Source organism: Simochromis diagramma, unplaced genomic scaffold, assembly GCF_900408965.1.
Source record: "Simochromis diagramma unplaced genomic scaffold, fSimDia1.1 OVJJ01000389.1, whole genome shotgun sequence".
Lineage (NCBI taxonomy): Eukaryota > Metazoa > Chordata > Actinopteri > Cichliformes > Cichlidae > Simochromis > Simochromis diagramma.
This window is the reverse complement of record NW_024387227.1, coordinates 1,283,125-1,302,499: the sequence shown is the minus strand read 5'-3', so window position 1 is coordinate 1,302,499 and position 19,375 is coordinate 1,283,125. Positions and strand designations below refer to the sequence as shown.

Sequence of the window (19,375 nt, the reverse complement as noted above, 5' to 3'; positions counted from 1 at the left end):
CTAGGTATACAGCACATTGGACTAAAGCGTATACTTACAACGAGCATTCGTGTTGCTTTGGTATTTGTTTTTCTTGAAATGTATGATTTTGTTGTGTTTTTTTATGATTGTGTTCCTCACAGTTTTCCTTAGTGCACGCCAAAATTGAATGACTTGTGACTGTAGTCATCTTGTGAAAGCAGAACACAGGCTGCAGTCGCCTTCTCCCTTGCTGTTCCTCCACCTTCTGCTCCTTCTTTAACTCTTTATCCTCAAATGAGAGGATCCCTCCTTCTATGCCCCTTTTCTCTTCAAACCCTCCCACCCCCCCTGCCTTTTCTTTCATCTCGAGGGTACCTCCAACCCTTTGATATTGTCTCTGGCATCACCTCTTACCATTTTTCTTCTTGTTTTTTTGTTTTGTTTTGTCCCTTTCCATGTCAGATCCGAGTTGTGAATGCATTCCGTAGCTCCCTGTATGAAGGCCTGGAAAAACCAGACTCCAGAACATCCATCCACAACTTCATGACACACCCTGAGTTTAGGATAGAAGATTCCACGCCCAACATCCCCCTTATTGATGACACGGACGATGATTCTGCTCGTAGAAGGATGAAGTACTCAAGCCAGCCCTCGTCCCCTAACAAGAACAACAACGCTATTGACAGTGGCATTAATCTCACTATCGATACCAGTAAATCAGCTGCGTCCTCCAGCCCTGCCAGTCCTCTGCACAGCTTGGAGACAAGCCTCTAACCCTGATCCTAAACTCAGCTCTAACCTCTAATGTTGTTTCCTCACATTGTCGGGACACCTCCTCCAATTCCTCCAGACCTTTAACTGTAACCATACAAGTCTTCACCCCCAAATTTTCACCCAATTCTCAACTTCGAGCTCCCCCAAACCGCTACCTACCGGCAACACAGTCCTGGGGGAAAATGTCCACCATTTTCCCTTAGCCTAGAGCCCTTGAAGCGCTCTGCTCCTTTCAAAGCAGAGAAAATCTAAGTAATATGTCAAGGTGAAAAGAAAAAACAAACTAGCATACAATCAAAAAAGCGCAACAAAGCCACAAAACCTACACAGCCATCCTGCTTTTGTGGTTGTATGAGTACAGCGGCAGTCACGGTGGCGTGTACGACAATACACTTGTACTGGTTAGCATGTACTATAAGTGTGGGTCTGACTGCACATATGTACGAACGGTGTCTTTAGCGGCACTGGGAGGAGGACGATGAGGAGGGAGACTGCTGAGGAGTAAAAATCACACAAGAGGACAGACTTTAAACTCTGCTCACTCTTCCTCTCCTCAACGAAAAACATTGTTAATACTGATAATAGTTTAAATTAAATTGAAAAATATTGTTATTATTCTAATTCTGATTCTGATTATTATTGTTCTTATTATTGTTGCTCCTGCATGAATGTACATTACCCAGGTTTTATTTAAAAGGCTTTTAATTTTATTGGAGTTCTTTGGTTCTGATGGGCTAGGCCTCACTGTGGACTGCGATTTTAAAGACAGCATCTCTGAGTTTCTGGCCTGCAAAGTCCCCTCTTCTGTGTGGCATGAACATGTACCCAACTGTACAAATTTATTTCATCCATAAACGGAAATGTGTATCGAGGTGGTAGGGCTCAACTTGCACAACAGTTTTGCACCTGTCCGTAAAGAGGAACGCAAAATAATAATAATGATGATAGCATTTATGGGATATATTCTATAAATTTAAATACATATAAATATATTTAGAGAGAGTTTATCTTTGTTTGTTGGCATGTTGCCTTGTTCCTGCTTCAATGGCTCCAATACCTTTGACTTATTTATGTCTTAAAGAGAATGTAATTTGTTTACAACCTCGTAGAGATAAACTTCCTGGTTTCTAGAAGGAGGAAGGCGAAGTCGAAGCTCAGATGGACCAGAGCTGTTTCGGTGTGTTATTACTGAAAAACCCTGTGCTGGAATTTGCCTGCTGTCTTGTCAAATAATGTAGATATTTTTAGAGGTTTAACAACAAAAAGAAACCAAAATATAATGGGATACATAGTAATTGTGGAATCTTAGTATTACTCTATATGATTGTTGGGATCAAGTTGGAGTGGCTTGCCTTTGGTTTTTTTCTAAACAGAGGCCTCCTTTTTGTGACAGAGGGGGATATTTTATTCTTTTTATCCACTGCTTCTTCTCTTTTGTTAAGATTATGTCTTATTTTTCTCTGTGCTTCAGCACTGGCCTGGGGTCAGGGCTCGAGTCAAAGGCTGATATCAGGACCTTTATAGCGAACTCTTCTAGATAAACCTGCTTCTTCAAAGGACTTGACGTTTTTAAAAAAACAAAAACAAATCTATGACCATCAAAAGGCTGCAGCTGAGTCATATTAGAAATTTGCAGTTATATTTGGCTTCTCTGTACCGCACGGAAATCAAAACGTTTCGGTTGAAAACATGGAATATTTTTTGCGTTGTGTCTATTTTTTATTTAACCTATTGGTTTACTTTTGTTTAAAGGAGTTTCTTTTCCTCTAGCAGAGACACATGCAGCCACACAAAGCTGCAGACATTTTTAACATCTAAGAAAACAGAAAAACTGACAAAAAAAAAGAAGAAATGAGAACAAAAATGGAATGTTGCTTTGACTCTTTTTCTATATATATATATATATATGAGAAAAAAAAGATTTTCTGCACTATCTGGTTATGAATGAAAACTTCTGTGGTGTAATTCTAGATGTGCTTTTGTGTGTTTTAACCAAGCTTGTCTTCCTGCCGTCACAGAATATACAGTACTCTAGCATCTCAACTGTACTCACTAGTTGTAAACTATTTATTGTGCTTTGACCAATCAGACATTACCAGAGAGATGTTACATACAGAAGGCACATTTACCCAGTCTTATTGCACTCCGAAGGACAAGGCCACTTAACTAGCCTGTACTATTGTATTTCTATTACTAATCGAAATCACTGGCAAGCATGACGTGATAGGCTCATTATGCAACTTGAAAAGAAAAAAAACCTCCAGATTTTTCTAAAAACAAAAATTCTGTAAGCTAGTAAAGTATATATGATCATTTATCCAACAAGTTCTATCTCTCTTCTTTTTTATATCCTCCTCCTCTGTCATTTCCCAGCCAATCTGTCCATCTGGAGAGGGTGCACAAGCTTTACCAGTCAGCTCAGGCGTGTTGAAAACGTAACATGGACCACCTGAATAAAAAAATCTGTCTTATTTAAGTTGGAGAAAGAAAAAAACCCAGTTTGGGTTCTAATATTTTGCTTGAAAGCTGTTGATTTCTTTTGTTTTCTTTCCATTGTTTTAACTTGACAATTTATTTGTTTCTCTGTAAAAACTGTAAAACAATAAACAAAACAGATACAAAACAATAGCATTTTCAATAATAATAATAATAATATTAAAAAAAAGACTTGAGCCAATATTCTCAAACCACTTTTACATCCGGGAGGACATTCAGCTTTAAGGGGATGCAAAGAAACTGAGTTTAAAAAATAATCTTTGTAAATACAGCGATGAGTCCATCGAGGACAGGAACTCCACTGGTGTGGACACAGGAGCTCCTCCTGACTACATCTACCATCATGCACCACAATGAGTCATACTGCCGATGCAGCCGTTTGGCTGTATGTGATCAATCACTGCTCCTGTCAGAAAACACCGTGATTACATCCCAATCATAACACGTGCTGTAGGAACCAATAATAACTTTGACGATGACACTGATAATGATGACGATGATGATGATGATAACAATGATACTTTTTGCAATATACTCTCACCTGCCTCGATGTACTGTATTTAGCAGCATGCAGTTTGTGGAACAAAGAAAAAGAGAAATGCCAACAAATAACTTTTTTGGCATACTTAGCCATTTATGGGTAAGTGATTTAAGTGTTCATCTTGTTTTTATGATATTTTTTTTATCTATACAATAATTGTAAATAAAGAACTCAATGTCTTTGTTCATTTAATACTATGCAAAAAGTCATGCTTTTCTGATTGTTACCCACCCTTATTCCTAGAGTGTGTTGCTGGAATGTTTGTGGTCTCAAAAGTCAGTAAAAACAATGTGATGTAAATTATTTTCTAGCTTGAGGAAAAAGTTCAATAATGATGATGATGATGAAATTATTATTATGATACCATTAGGAGAATGATAATAATGGTGGTGATAGTGATGATGATGATAATGATGATGATGATGATGAACTGTGACTCTTGCTGCTTGACTGTCCCATTTACTACACTCCTGACAGCGCAAGTGAACAACATAATAAACGGAAAAAAAAGAACAAGGAAAAATCACTAAATAAATCTCCCAGAGCAGCATGACCCAGCATGGTGTGTCCTGGCCCCATCTAACATGTCCTGTTCTGATTTGGTGTACGTCGCCTTGTAATGTCAGTGATGACTTTGATTGTTTCACTGTTTTCTGTTATTTTTTCTTTCTTCAACTTTACTGATTTACTTCAAAGGATTTCACAAATTTTAGGATTGTCAGCATCACTGAGAAAGAACTTCCTGATGTTCTTCACCTAAAATCCTTTTATTTTTATGACCGCTTATACTGAGGAAACACCAGAGCGACCTAGGCGACGACCACATAATTGCTACCTCCTCATTTCAAGTTGGGCCAGGACTTTCGTTGTGAGTCAGTTCTTCTTTCCCTCTCTCTCTCTCTTCCTTTCTTTTTATTTATTTTCTGCTCTAATACACTTTTGCACTGTAACAGGTTCAACCAAAGGAAGCTCTCTACTGTTGCCTTCAAAATTTGATGTATTTTTAAAGTAAGCTAATTTTAACACAACATTTCAAACTAATACCACGAGTTAAAGGTGCCTTATAGAGTTTTCTTTTAAACTAATATTTAATATTTGAATGTATGTGTGTCCTTAAGGTTCCGTGTGAAACAAAGCCATAATGAGCAGTTGAAACTGGGCTAGTGGCATAGGCAGCCTAGAAGATTGACTTAGCTACAGTAACATCACCCACTGATTGGTAAAATGAATATTTTCATCCTCGTCATCCTTTTGGAACCAGATGTGACTACAAGGGGTGGATCTAACGGTGAAAGTACACGCTCAGGGATCACTCACTTGTAAGTCACAAGTTGGTACCAGTGACTATGAATTATCCTCTGTTCTCATCCCTGCTTAGGTCCTGGCAGTCAGCCTTTTCCATAGCCTCCTGAGACCTATCCTATTTGGTCTGTATGGTTCTTACTTACTTGAGCTACCCTAAAAAGTCCTATTGTACTCAGTAGAGGACATCCTGGCCTTTCCAATGATATCTCATGTGTTTGGGTAGCCTCCAAACAGGCAGGAAATCACAAAAACAGTTACAATGAAAGATGCCTTTTTCATTGGTTCTCAGGATGATAGACATTATTTTTCATTGTCAGCTATTGCCTCCTAGTGCCTGAAACAATGCAGGTTTCAGGCACTTCTACTTTGGCTTCACCTTTCGAATCCATATTTTTTTAACCATGACTAGAAGCCAGCTACTATCAGTCACATCAACTGGAACTCTTCACTATTTTTGTAGTGTTGATGCCTTTTGAGAGTGTTTGCATGTGCACAGTTACTTTTACAGTCTACACAAGAATTTTTCAGAATTTTTAAATTTCTAGTAGTTCTTACAAAAAACAAAAAACAAGTGGCCAATAACCAACATATTACACTTGAGGCTTTCGATAAAGGGTTAAACACCAGTGGGTAATGTCACAGCAGCTACATCAATTTTTATGAGAGGTCTGTGAGAAGAAACAAAACAGGAACAGTGTGTATGGTGAATGTGCATGATTCAAAAAATTGAAAACAGACAGATGTTGAAAGTGTGACTATTGATCTGAAACTCCACAGGGTACCTTTAAACTCCACACCAAATTTTAGAGGGTAAAAGGAGCACATAGGGTTTTAAATATATATGTGTGCATATATAGCATACACTACATCATAGCCGGAACACCACAGACTACACCTGACTGGACCCAGCTGTGTAGTGGAAGAGAAAATAAATACACTGGGTCCAGATACTTTAAAGTCACCTCTCCTCAAAAATGAGCTTTCACCAGTGTCATTTGTCTTTGATGTTGTGTGTTGTGTGAGTTTATCTAGTTTGTTTTCAGATTAACTCACCAAGAGTGGAAAGCTAACACATGTACTGTATTGCAAACACAAGAAGATGGATCTAAAGCAGCGAGAGAGACAATATCAGAACATGAACATGACAGAGGAGAAACAGTATATGCTTCTGAGAGGTTTTTATAGAGACACGTACACTTTAACCACTTTTGGAGGACTAATACAGTATTGGAAAAAAAATGAAAGTGATGACCAAATGAGTCTGAGTAACAGTGTGATTTTCTCCTCAATCTTAGTACAGTTTTGGAGGGAGCCTACATTGATATTCACCCAGGTACACCTAAAGCTGCTCATTACAGCAACACTTTTTTCTGTTTACAGAGCTCAAGAGGCCTTGCTCATGTCATTTAGGCAGTGGTAATGAGGGAGGGGGAAAGTATTTATTTTGGTTTGGATAAATTACACAAGTCTTTGTTCAAGTACTTACTAAAGTCCAAGTATTGAAATTTTAGGTTGTGCTCGTTAAAGGAGTTGTGTTTAAGTGAAATACATTTAAAAAGGTGGAAGAACATCTGCCCATACCTGAAATCTGATGATGTCCAAAAGGTTCTCACGGGACTGGTCTCCAGTGTTGAGATGGAAGGCTTGATGGTGTCTTTTCCACTAAGTTTGTGTAAGTTATCAGTCATTCAGATCATGGTAGTGTTGGGAGCTTGCCTTCTTTTCAAGTTCTCATGAGTTTTCTCTCGACTTTATTAAAAATGTACTACACCTGCCAGTATCAATATAATCAAACTCAGTCATTATTTATTTTTATTTATTTTTTGTTGCGTAATAGAAAGGTCCTGGTTGATGTTTATCTGAAAGTTTGATTCCACTGGAGGGCAGTATTTCACTAGAGATGGCATATGTCCTTGTTCATCCATGGGAAGATCGCGAGACCATCTGTAGGTCTGTATTATGAGACAGAGGTTGTGATGATACAGGCTGGTCATTCTGCAGCAGAGTATGTTTTCCTGAGGTTGTCATCACATCATTCAGTTGGATGTATTAGATTCACTTTGGTGTATTCATTTAGATGCAAAACAACTACCCTTATTTTCTTGTCCTTTACTTTCTGTCATAGGCTGTTATCAGGATGTTTGGCCGCTCTGAAAACAAACTTGAACAGCTTGATTGTAATCGGAAAAAAAAAATCACATTTCAAGCAACAACTTTATAAATGAATGACATTGCATGCAGTTGTGAAAAATGAAGCCAGTAATGAGTGTCATTTTAATTTTTGATAATATTTTGATAATACTGAGGAGGAGACTCCTCTGGGTGCAAAAGAAATTCAGGTTTTATAATAGCCTATGAGAAGAGGTCCATGCTGAGAGGGAAACAGGTAATGTGATTGAAAATCTCACGCATACACATTGTCACATCTTATTCTGCAAGTTCTCACACCTACAGCCTCACATGTTTACCTTCATAAATTAATGTGTTGTTGTGTCAGCTACAGCAGTTACACATTTGTAACTTCTGGTATAAATTAGGCATCATCAGTACTTGGAGTTTTAGGGAAAATTTAATACTCTCATTTCAACCTTTCTCTTTAACTGATAAATGTTTCACTGTGTTCACCAGCGACATACTGTACTGTTAGCCCTGTTTGGCCTAGCTTTAGCTGTGCTTGTAGGATATATAGTTTTTTAGTTTTTTTCCTTTTAGCAAATAAGACCAAAACAGTACAGCTACAGACAGGGGAATCAAAACAACAAGCTAAAGGGTGCTAAAATGCTTCAGAGGGCAGAAGAAAAGGTGATCATCTGCCAAAAAGCGATTGCTAATGTCTGTTTGTGGGTTTTTTATGTGCAATATTCTTGTTAATATTTGGGGGCTAAGCTGTAGTCAACATGAAGGGGTTATGAAGGGGCTATACCAAAAATTTTAAAAATGACCTGTTGTACCTCCTCTGTGGTCTACATTACAATGAATCTTGCCCCTTTGTTCCAATTTCTACTCCCCTTTTGGCCACGTCTCTTGAAAAGGAGATATTTAATCTTTTTTTCTGAATAAAATAAATGATATATGAAATTCACTTAGTCAACATAATGATTGCAGACTTTACATTTGTGACATGTTCTTTCTAGATGACTTATAATAAGTCCTTTTAGACAGTTTAAACACAGAAAAATGAATTCTTTTGGCAAATGACAACAATCACTGTTTGGCAGATGATGACTTTTGACACAATTACTTCCAGTACCATTAGATAATAAGCAATGACATTTGATAGGCAGGTTAATGCATATTACTGTCAATACATTTTTCATGTACTGTAGCCTGACGTTGCTTCCAGTGCTCACTGATAAGAAAATAAAGACATGCCGTGGCTGTTGTTTTTCTTCTTATCCCTGTGGTGTATTCATGATGTAGATGTAAACTCGTGGTCGCTGTACTTCAGTATCTACAGTAACACAGAAGAGGAGCAAGCATGAACAGTAACTTGAAGTAATAATTTCGAATGCAACTTTTCAAACAGCTCAACAAATATCACCAAAAACACAAACCGTTTCTGAGCAGTTAGCTACAAATGTGTTTGGGAGCTAATGCAATGTAATGCAATGTTACTGAGAGAGAGAGAGACATTAGTTTGTGACATTAAGAGATAAAAAGATGAGAGACAGAAGAGGAAGTGTGAGATTATTCTCAAAGGTAAGCACTGCTCAGCTGTTAAACAGGACACTTTTAAATTTTACTGTTATAATTCATTTAAAATTCTTCTGATTCTTTAAATCAGATATTAGATCTATACATTATGTGTGCCTGATGTGTTTCTATGAACCATCTCACAAAAGAAATTGAAGTAAACTAGATTTGTGTACCACACTAAGCAGTGTGATACGGTTTAGTGTAGGCTAAACTGGTAAGTTGGGCTGACATAGAGCAAATATGGTGTTCATGGTCAATGATAGGTTACATCAACTTCTACCCTTTTAGCATATAGGGTTTGGAAAATTACACATACAGCTTGTTAAACATTTGAATGTGTCTTGTTAAGTTCAGTTGGCTACATCCACAATGAGCAATAAATATCTGAGTACCAACACAGGTCAGCTGATCACAACCTCACAAAACAAGATGTTATGTGGCTTATTTCTAAGTATTTCTTTTTCTTATGTTTTTAGGCTCCCCACACCTGCAAAATCTCACTTTAACCACTGTTGATAGGAAAAAATAAATCCCGTCTAATCAGCTATCAATTTGCATCATACATGTCATAATGAAAAGCCACAACAGGAATGAAAATCTCTCTCCATTAACACACACAGCGTTTCAAATAAGAGGCTGATAAATTAAAGGGTGCAGTTTCAATCATTGACATGCGGGCTGTTATTTCACTGAGCCATCAGGGCAGAATAAGATGCAGATTATTAATCGACTGCTGGCTGGTTAAGCACACGCTGAGGAGGAGTAGATTCATTGCTGAGAACATTATTAATGAGGCAATGAAAACACGGTCAGCATCTAATGATAGTGAAGGTGTCCTCAGCTTAATAGATGACGATGACCGTCGTCCCTCATGTGCCACTCACCAACAGTAATGAGTATAACCTTGACCAGTGTGTTTGTTTAACAGCTTGTTTAGTGTGTTTTTAGGAAACTATTACTAGAATGGGACATCCATACTTACTACAGTATAACTTCCCTCTGAGCTCATTTTAAATACCAGTGTGACAACTGTTGGGACTCATTCAGTCTGACAGGTTTTGATTGCAATGTATGCTTCCCAGTCCAATCCTTTTAGCCACAATAGTTTGGCCTATAGTAATGGCCCAAACCTGGTTTTGCCAGATAAATAATCAGGCACAGGTACAATATATTAATTACACCCCTGATTTGGCCCATGTATGCTGGCTCAAGTCTGGATCCTGAATCCAAACCAGCTCTGTCTCTTGCCCAAATTCAGGTCACCATACATGGACCAGACCACACATGATGCTCTCAGCAATTTGAGATGACACTTGGCCTGGCTGTGAACAGCTTTCTACTTCAACTGCATGAAAACTGTTCACACCATTTTTGTGACTTGCACTGGAATTTTTTTTGGGAGTTTGATGCTATACATTTATTCTGGAGGAGGAGGTAAAGTACACAAAACCCGGGACATTAAAAATACAACAAAAACAAAACACAAAGCTATTTACATGGCTTGATGAATAGAAGATTTTAAGTGAGAAATGGCACGTTGCTAATTTATTTTACATCCCTTTCATGTCCTAATTATGTTCTAATATGTTTGCTGGAAAGAATAATGTAGTTCGGTACCTTATTATGGGAACCACAAAAAGGTTTCAACATACCCAAGAAAATATTCTCTTGTTTATTCTTTATTACTGGAAACTTTATTTCTATACATCTTAAAATATATCCTTATCCATATTTGCAGAGCAAATGTGATGGACACATTAGCATTAACCCTGACTTAGCTTTAGCACTAGCTTAGTGCTGTGTGTAGTGGCATCAGCATGCATGGCCGTGCCTGCTGGGGTCGCACAGCCTGTGAATATAGATTGGACTCCCACAGCTCAGGAGATTAGCCTCAGGCCGCATTCAAGTCCATGTGCGAGGGCTGATTTCCAGGAAGAATAGCCCTTTACTGGGCCCCAAGTTGAATCCTGCTGCTTCCCTTTGGCCCAATAGAAGACTGCGGTAACTGACAGTCCTTTACAATCAGCCAACACTGGTTGAGGTTTTGAGGCTCTCATTCTTTTTTCACTCTTTTTCTTCAAAAGGATTGATTTTGAAATTACTCTTTCTCTGCCCAGTGTGTGTGTATGGGTCAGTATATTTGTGTGCATTCGTCCGTATATGTGTGTGTATGGGTGTGTGTGCTTTCGGACACACATGCACGCACGCACAAACACGCACGTGCACACGTTTGAATGCCAGTCTTGGCAATTGTCTTAATGGGATAAGGGGAGACTATGGTTCCTGTTGGGGGGATGGGACTGTGGGAATGACATGGGAAAACACACACGTTGCATTCACTGCACAAACAGCTATGTTGTTGGTTGATTCAAAACAAAGGTGACTATGTGGTGACTCATTATATCCCAAAGACACCTCAGGGCCATGGCTACTATGCAAACTAGCCAAAAAAAGATATGACACGCCTTTCGGCAGAGTTGAAACTTGCAAAACAAAATACGGCAATAATGAAAGTGCGTTGATTTGTGGTTCACGTGTTAGACTGCATTGTACTTGTGAAGTATGAGATCATTTTCTTGTTGCTGATTATTTCACATGCAGCAAAGCTAGGGGTCAGTCGAGGAGACTGAATGAACATCACAGAGAACTGAAGGTGGATGAGTGGAGGGCTGGAGGTGGGAACGTGCATTGCAAAATTCTGACCAGCAGAGGTCATCTGTGGCATAATGTTAGGTCTGCCGTCTCTGCTGTTTTCAATATTTCTGACTTTCAGCCTGTTATAACAAAAGTAGCATTCGTCTGTGGTTTCTTGTGAAGGATAAAAATCTGAGATACTGATAATTTTAGGAGAAAATGTCTACCTGTTTTTTTAATCCAAAAACAGTTTGGGGCCTTTCTGTGTAAGTTTGAATGTTCTCCGTGTGCCTGTGTGGGTTCTCTCCAGGCACTCCCATTTCTTCCCACAGTCCAAAGACATGCATGTTTGCATAACTGGTGGTATCTAAATTGACCATAGGTACCATAGGTTTGAAAGTACGACTGGCTGTCAGTCTGAAAGGCCCTGCAAAGAGTGGTGGCTTTTCATGCGTTTACTCTCAACCCATGGAACCCAGTTCCACAACCACCACCCTGAACTGGATAAGCAGAATAGGATGGATGGATGGATGGATTTGTTTCCTCTCATCGTGTTCATCATTTTAATGTTCATCAAGTACTCCATTTTTTGGTTTGGTCACAATCAATCACACTGACCAGATGAGCATGAATTAATTAGTGAATAAGAAGGAAAACTGTTGATTCAAATCAAAACTTGATGAGTTAAATGTCAGTGGGCCCAAAAAATGAAAGAAAGAAAAAAAAAGGTAAAGCTCTGGCGGTCACATTTCTTCTGTCAAATTAGATGCATAACCCAAGAACATACACAAAAAACATCCTAGCCCAGATATTTGTCTCTCAGACACACAATCACACTCAATTCTCCAGTGACAGCAGATGGACAGGTCCGTGATTACCATTCTACCTCAAAACCTCTCAGGTATAATTGCTCCATTCCCCTGTTCACTGTGCCGATACCAAGATGTCACGCAGCGATAAGTGAAATGATATATTCAGAGGAAGATGCAGAGGTGTCATATTTCCTAGACTGATCAACATTCCGTCTTTATGTACGGATGGACTGAAGAGGGGGAGGACTGATGAAAGTGAAAGAGAGAACAGAGAGGAAGAGACCACCAGCTGCCATTATTTGGGTAATATCTCCAGTTTGTCTTCATTACCTATGGTCCACCACACTCCAGGATGTGGTAATAGCTCATTCATCAAAAGGTTGTCTGGCAGGTGAGCATAGTAGACAGACAGAGCTAAGAATAGCTGAATGTATAATTGCACATCAGGTTTAATATTTCCAGGAACCCATGAGAAATCTCCAAGGTGAAGGGCTTGAATGAAATTATTACCTGGGTAGCTGCTCATCAAGACGGTCATTGTGTGAATCAAAATGACAGTTATCAATACTGACATTTTAGTCTATATTCAACATTTGGATGATAGAGTGGAATCACGACTGTTTATAACTACAACCCCCTTTCAGAAAACCAGTGCATTTTTTTTGTGATGGAAGGAGAATTTCCTGCAGACATTTGGGAAATAAATCTTTGTTATTTGCACTAACCCCCAAAATAAAGTCATAAACAAGAAGGTTTTCTGTCATTTTGCCCAGCTGTGTGCAAGATTACATGACAAATGATCTCAGTTGTTGCACCATCTAACTAATTAACACTTCTTTGGAGCCATGCTGCTTGCTGAAAGCAATTTTGATGTAGCGCCGAGGAGCGAGTCTGGTAATAAAAAGGGTGAACAACACAAGTCTTCAGTGCCAAATCACTTTACAGACACAGTTATTCATTCCGTTCTACTTTTTAGGGTATTATTAAGACAACATTTTAACAGTGTCACACTCGTTCAGTATTCAGCTCACTATCACAATGCATGGCGAGAAACAATGCCTGTCAGGTAAATGCTGAATGAAGGATGTTTATACCAACAGCTTGGTCCAGACTAAAATATTTGTACAATTACTTGATTGATATTCTTTTATACTTTTACACTCCTGCTGTCACTAAGATCAGTAGCAACAGCCTTCTAGTAGTAGTATTAATAACAGTGCCAATGCCCAAGGGAGCATCTTCTTCTTCTTTCAGCTGATCACCATAGCGGATCATCTGCCTCCATCTCTGTAGGATCCTCCTCTGTCACACCAACCCTTTGCATGTCTTCCTTCACTGAATCCATGAACCTCATCTTCCTCTTTTCCTCTTGCTTGGCAGCTCAATAATCAACATCCTACCCCTCCTATGCACATGTCCAAACCATTTTAGCCTTGCCTTTCTAAATTTGACCCTGGTATACACATTTGTTATCCATTTTGGTCACTCTGCTACCTTCAGCTTGGACTCCTGTTTTGCAGTGCATGTACGCTTAGCAAGCACTGGAAACACAGGCTCAGGCAGGAGGTCAATCCACATGTCAGCCACAAAGTGTAAAATAGTTGGTTTGATGGTTTCTGGTAGGTGTTAGTGGGAAGCGCTCCCTACCATATTCCTGTGGAACTGTGATCTGTGTTCTGCTTCAAGTCTTTGTTATATCATTTTTGTTTGTGTATCAAGATAACATTTTATCTATTAGATTATTAGTATGACATAATCTTTTTTAAGGCAGAAAATGAAGATGTTAACTGATATGGGAAGTGCTCTGTTTACTTACAGCCACAACACTGAAAGCTGTTTATTTCTGGATTACTTAATTGACTGTTTTGACTTTGTTTATGCAACTGTTTTAACTCTTTTTTTATGTTTGTGTATAATTTAGGGCTTTTAATCCTATCCTCTCTGTTTCTAGCACTGTGGCTGTTGCTTCATAGATGCATACTGGGAGTTCACTCACGTTTGCTGGCAATATAATTGGTATCTTCATGCTTGATTAGCGTTTTAATTTGCAATGTAGTGTATTTTGCTCAAACATGGAATATTTTCAGTACCCCAGCAGTGGGTAGCTGGATTCCTGCAGATGTGGAATGACTGTCTTCTTGTTTGTTTCCTGCTTTTGATACTGTTTTATTAAAAGATTAGATTTACCCTGTGTAGCTAAATCTGGCATATTTTCATGCTGAATTTAAGCACTCATATTAATTTATATGCGCGGTCTCTTAAATAAACATACACAAATATAAAGGTTTTAATAAATAGCCAGTTCTGGGCCTTTACAGTATCTGTAGGCATTTAACTTAAAATCTCACATTATCTTTTGTATATTTTTTGCATTAGTGTCCAAACAGTACCAAAATATATAAATCAGTCTGCTGCTATAACAACCTTCACCCATTTAAGAGTGCTCACCTGAGGATTTGGGTTATCTTATGTTGACCAAAGTCATCCACGCCAAACATTTAAGATCTTATCCATGTCCACAGGGATTTAAAGAGGCCTTTGAGTATAGAGAGTATAGCTCTGTACATACCTCACTGTTCAGCCAGCTACCTCTACCAGCAATATTAACATCATCAATAAACACTAGTGGCCTAGTTCCACTGGTGGCTGTCCAGTAATCTGCTTTATAAAGTAACCTAAATCAGCCACCTCTCTGCTAAAGGGCTAAGATATAGTTGGTTTTTTAAGTCATTGCCCTGTATTGACTCCAATCCATGGCGCTGTCCTCAGTGCTGAAATAGTACTGCTGTCTTTTATCTTTATTCTTAGAATGCACTCCACCTTTCCCTCAAGGTAAACAGATTGTCCTCAAAGTCAAAGTAATGATAATGCTGTACAGAGCTATTTAAAACTATGTTTCTTACCCATTATTTGTATTGACAACATATACTGTAGGCTTATAGGGAATGATATATTGGGATTATAAATTAACATTACTTTGGACCTCTGACCTCTTCTTCAAGGTCAAATAAGTTCAAACTTTAATGTCTTTAAATTTGACTCTAAACTGTGTTATATCTGTAAAGTAGGTACTGTCAAGAGAAAGAGAATGAGCAGCCTAGTTAATTAGGAATATACTGTAGTATAATATTATATAATAAGGTCAAGTTATTCATGTCCAGTTAATTATACCTATTCTTAATCAAAGTTAACATCTGTCATGCTATCCTTATCTGATTTTTACTCCACTACAGACTTGTCTCAGTACGTTTAAGAAGACAAAGAAAATAAAATGATAAAATGTAAATGAAAACCATCCCCTGAGAAGCATATGGTGGCCAGAGAGAGAGCTGCTATAGCGGTAAGGCCGATCTTTTCATCGCAGCTGAACATACAGGTGAAGTTGACCATTTGATTTGGTCACACCTTATGAACAAATGAAGACTTGTCTCTGCAGAAATGTATTATTATTATTTATTATCACATTTATTGATCAGGCCTTTGCATTTGTCAGTGACTTTAGTCTTTATTGAGTGTATTCAGTAAAGTAAGACTTTTTTCCAGTATTGTTTTTTGTCACTTTTATGCTGCTTTAAAACAATGTTCTCATTTTTGTGCATATGCTAGCTAGCCAGCACCAGAAAGATCTGAAGCCTCAGACTTGTATTGCATTTGTACGTGTTGTTGCTTTAGTATTATGCAGCAGTCACTATGAATTAATATTCATCATACCAATATCAGCTTTTCTCAGCTCTACTGGCATGTGCCCGGGGGTTTTGCTGGCAGGTCTCACTCACTACTGGGTGGCCTGGTTGGTAGCTACTCAACGCTCCTTTCATGCCAAGCATAGAAAGCTATTGGACTCTCCTAAGAAAGCTGTAAGGTGGGGTCAGCGTGTGCACTGGTGTGTGTGTGTGTCAGTGCCCACGTGTATGTTTATGACTTAAGATAAATAATCACATTCTTATTGTTTTACACTGTCACTGATAGTGCTAGTCTAATAATGTCGCACTACTGATGAGGGTAAATAATATCTTTTGTTGGACCGCGGGCTAAGTGTTGCAAAGGGATGAAAGAAATGTGGGCTGAATAATTGCTGTGGATTGGCTGCAGCCAGTTTGTTGAACATTAGTTTGGGATCTGTTGCACTGGGCTCTTTGTCTTGCATTTCCCCTGGCTTCTTTTCTTTTCACCTTACCTCACAGTTTCTTTTTGTGCTGGTGAAAATTGTGCATGAATGCAGTCTAAAGCTTTCTCAGTGAAGTGACCCGTGTTTAAATGTTCTTGGGGCATCTTGGTGAATTGCTCATACAAATTGCTGTTGATATGAAGATGTGGGGTTGTGCTTCCAATGAGATGAAGGCTTATACCCTTGGCACAATTTTAGCATTGCACGACACTGAACGGTTGATGTGGCTGAAGTTATGGCTTCATTCTTTGAGTAAGCTCAGTTGTATCTTAAATATGCCAAATGAAAACTTTCAAAAGAATTCCATTCAAATTTCTCCTACAGAATGATGTTTAATCAGAAAGACTATTCGTCAGGCATAACATTAAACCATCTGACTTATTGTGTAGGTCCCCCCTTGTGCTGCCAGAAAAGTTTCGGGGGCATGGATACAGGACCTCTTGGGATGTCCTGTGGTGTCTGGCAGTGATACTGTAGTTAATGGGATGTGTGTTGGAGCCGCTATGGAGCTACTCATTCTGGTGTGTTCTGTGAATGCTCTACTGGATGATCATCTGGGGAGTTTGAAAGATGGGACAGCAGTCTCCATGAACTGTTGCTGTGCACAATCTGTAGTGTGTTGGGAGGCATAGTCCAGCTGGGGGAGCCCAATAGGATGAGGGTGGGGTGGGAAATACTTTTTTCTTTTTCTCACAGCTCACATCATTATATTAATGACAAATTACCTAGGTAAATAATAATAATAATAATAATAATAATAATAATAATAATACGCCATGAGACCAAGGTGTCATGAACAAGCAGTGCCCTTATCAGTGCCCTGGCTCACACACACACACGCACACAACAATCTGTTACCCAAGCAACAAGTTTTCAGCAAAGAAACATTTGCAAATTTCACACATTATGTGTTTTTTTTTAAATCTACAAACATGACGAGTTAACTGAAAACAATATTTAAAACATAAATAACATTGGGTGAGGATTTTGTTTTAAATCCTAAAATACAAAGTCTGGGAAAGGTTGTGGAATATGTCCAAAAAAAAGATGATGATACACAGACAGTAAAATACCTAAAAAACACACCCAACAACTGACATCATTCTTTCAATCAAGGCACTTTAATTTGTACACATTTTTCAAACAATCCCAACAGAGTCCTAAACACTGTATTATGCCATCCAGCCATCCATTCACGTATCCATCCATCCATTTTCTACTACTTAGCCAGGTTTGGGTTGCAGGGGCAGGAGTTTGAGAACAGACCGCCACCTCTTAATACCATCTAATTCACAAAGCACTAAACTCCTACGGCCCCTAATGTAGCTTCTTAGGGCTAAAGCCTGGCCACCAGACACTCACCCTTGACCCTAGGATTGGCTCCAGGATAGGAACCCAGTAACCCTGTCCCAGGGTCTGCTGGACCCTTTATTTTGTTACTCAGCTTAGGGATGGTTTGAATCACTCTTTGTCTAGTGCCTCACCAACATCAGTTGGCCTTGGTCTATGGCTTGCCTAAAACAGAGAGAGTGTCGACTTTTTATGCTCATATTCACGCCTGCAGTCAGCTTACATGCATATATTTGAACTGTGAGAGAAAGCCTCATTACCTGGAGAGAATGGAGAACATATAAACTCCACACAGAAAGGTCCACCGAATCTGATCTTGATGTGAGGCAATCGTGCTAACCTCTCCAATACCCAGTGTTACTAAGATTTCATAATTAAATGAACGACAGAATAAGTTTTTCAGGGAAAAACAATACAGCATCTTCTCAGAAATTCAGAAAAAATGGGATATCATTCACAAGTAAGGGGTGGGGGGGGGGGGGGGGGGAGTTACATAACATCATATGAGAAACGGGTGAGATACATTCGGAGTGACAGCTTTATCAACTCTCCCCTCGCTGTCTTTCATTTTTCATTCTGCTTTTTTCCCTTCTGTCTAGTTCTTTCTTCTATTTTTTGCTGCTCATTCTTTATATGCCTCCTATCTCTGCCTCTAACATACTTTAACTTGTCTGTTTTCTTCAACTATTTTCACTTCCAGCGCCTTGAACAAACACTGATCTTAGGTATCCTGGCAACAAGTGCTTTTTTCCCCCTCACTGTTCTAACTGGACAGCAAAGAGATGCAACTCAAACAGCCAATGAAACACCCACTTTGTGGTCCTTCAGGACTCAGGCAGCCAATTATTTCGCAGCATCTTTGTTGTTTCGGTGTCAGTAGGCCACAAGGACAATGGTTAAGTGGAATGACCTCCTGACAGCTTGTTAACAGTATTGAATCAAAACTTTTTTTTTTCAATTTTTAAAAATTTGCCAATGTATTAGAAAGCATTGGAATTTATTTGAAAAACTTTTATCACCACTTCTTGCACTGCAGCTACACTAAACACTTTCCAGAATTCTTCTTAGTAGGAATATATGGAACAAACACAGAGGAAAACAAGCAGGCTGAGGCAGTTTCCTTATTAAGAATTCACCTTCTGATAATGTTGTGCAGGGCAACATAAATAAAGAAGTTGACTCTGCCTGAAAAGCACAGTGACTGTTTGCCAACCTCTTTGGGTGGCCATACTTTTTATGCAGGGCACTTCCTTTAAGCTTCTAATGACGACTGACCCTTGCATGAAGGGATTCTTAGAGACTAGGTCAGGCTTTTAGAGTCAGGGGAGTTCCTAGTGCACCGATCATCACGCCTGGAAACCAGGCAATCGACTTGTGTATGAACAAACCCTATAAACTCCCTTTTTAAGCACATAAGGCGATAATCGTTTTGCAAGCAGCATGGGTTATTAGAGACTTTATGACAGGCTGGTCATTCATCATTAGCTGCTGACAACAATCCAGTGTTTCTCACTAAAGAAATCCTGTGTTGTGTTATCAGGTGCAGAGTGACTTCTAGGAGAGACAAAGACGTGTGAGTTGGTATGCTAAAAGCAAAGCTTCAACTGCATTGACATAGAAGACCAGACTGTTGACATC

The 19,375-nt window shown here is 38.9% G+C and overlaps 1 protein-coding gene across 13 annotated transcripts in view; it reads left to right on the top strand.

Moving 5' to 3' along the window:
* atp2b2 (ATPase plasma membrane Ca2+ transporting 2) overlaps positions 1-4,273 on the top strand; it is a 116,056-nt gene extending 111,783 nt beyond the window's left edge. For 11 of the 13 annotated variants that reach the window (XM_040052254.1, XM_040052252.1, XM_040052247.1 and 8 more), the window contains one exon: positions 424-4,273. In XM_040052254.1, the coding sequence (XP_039908188.1) occupies positions 424-735 (312 nt within the window). In that variant the 3' untranslated portion in view covers positions 736-4,273. The remainder of the gene's footprint in view (positions 1-423) is intronic. The other 2 variants (XM_040052260.1, XM_040052257.1) reach the window with 1 other exon arrangement.
* The last annotated feature ends 15,102 nt before the right edge of the window (positions 4,274-19,375 follow it).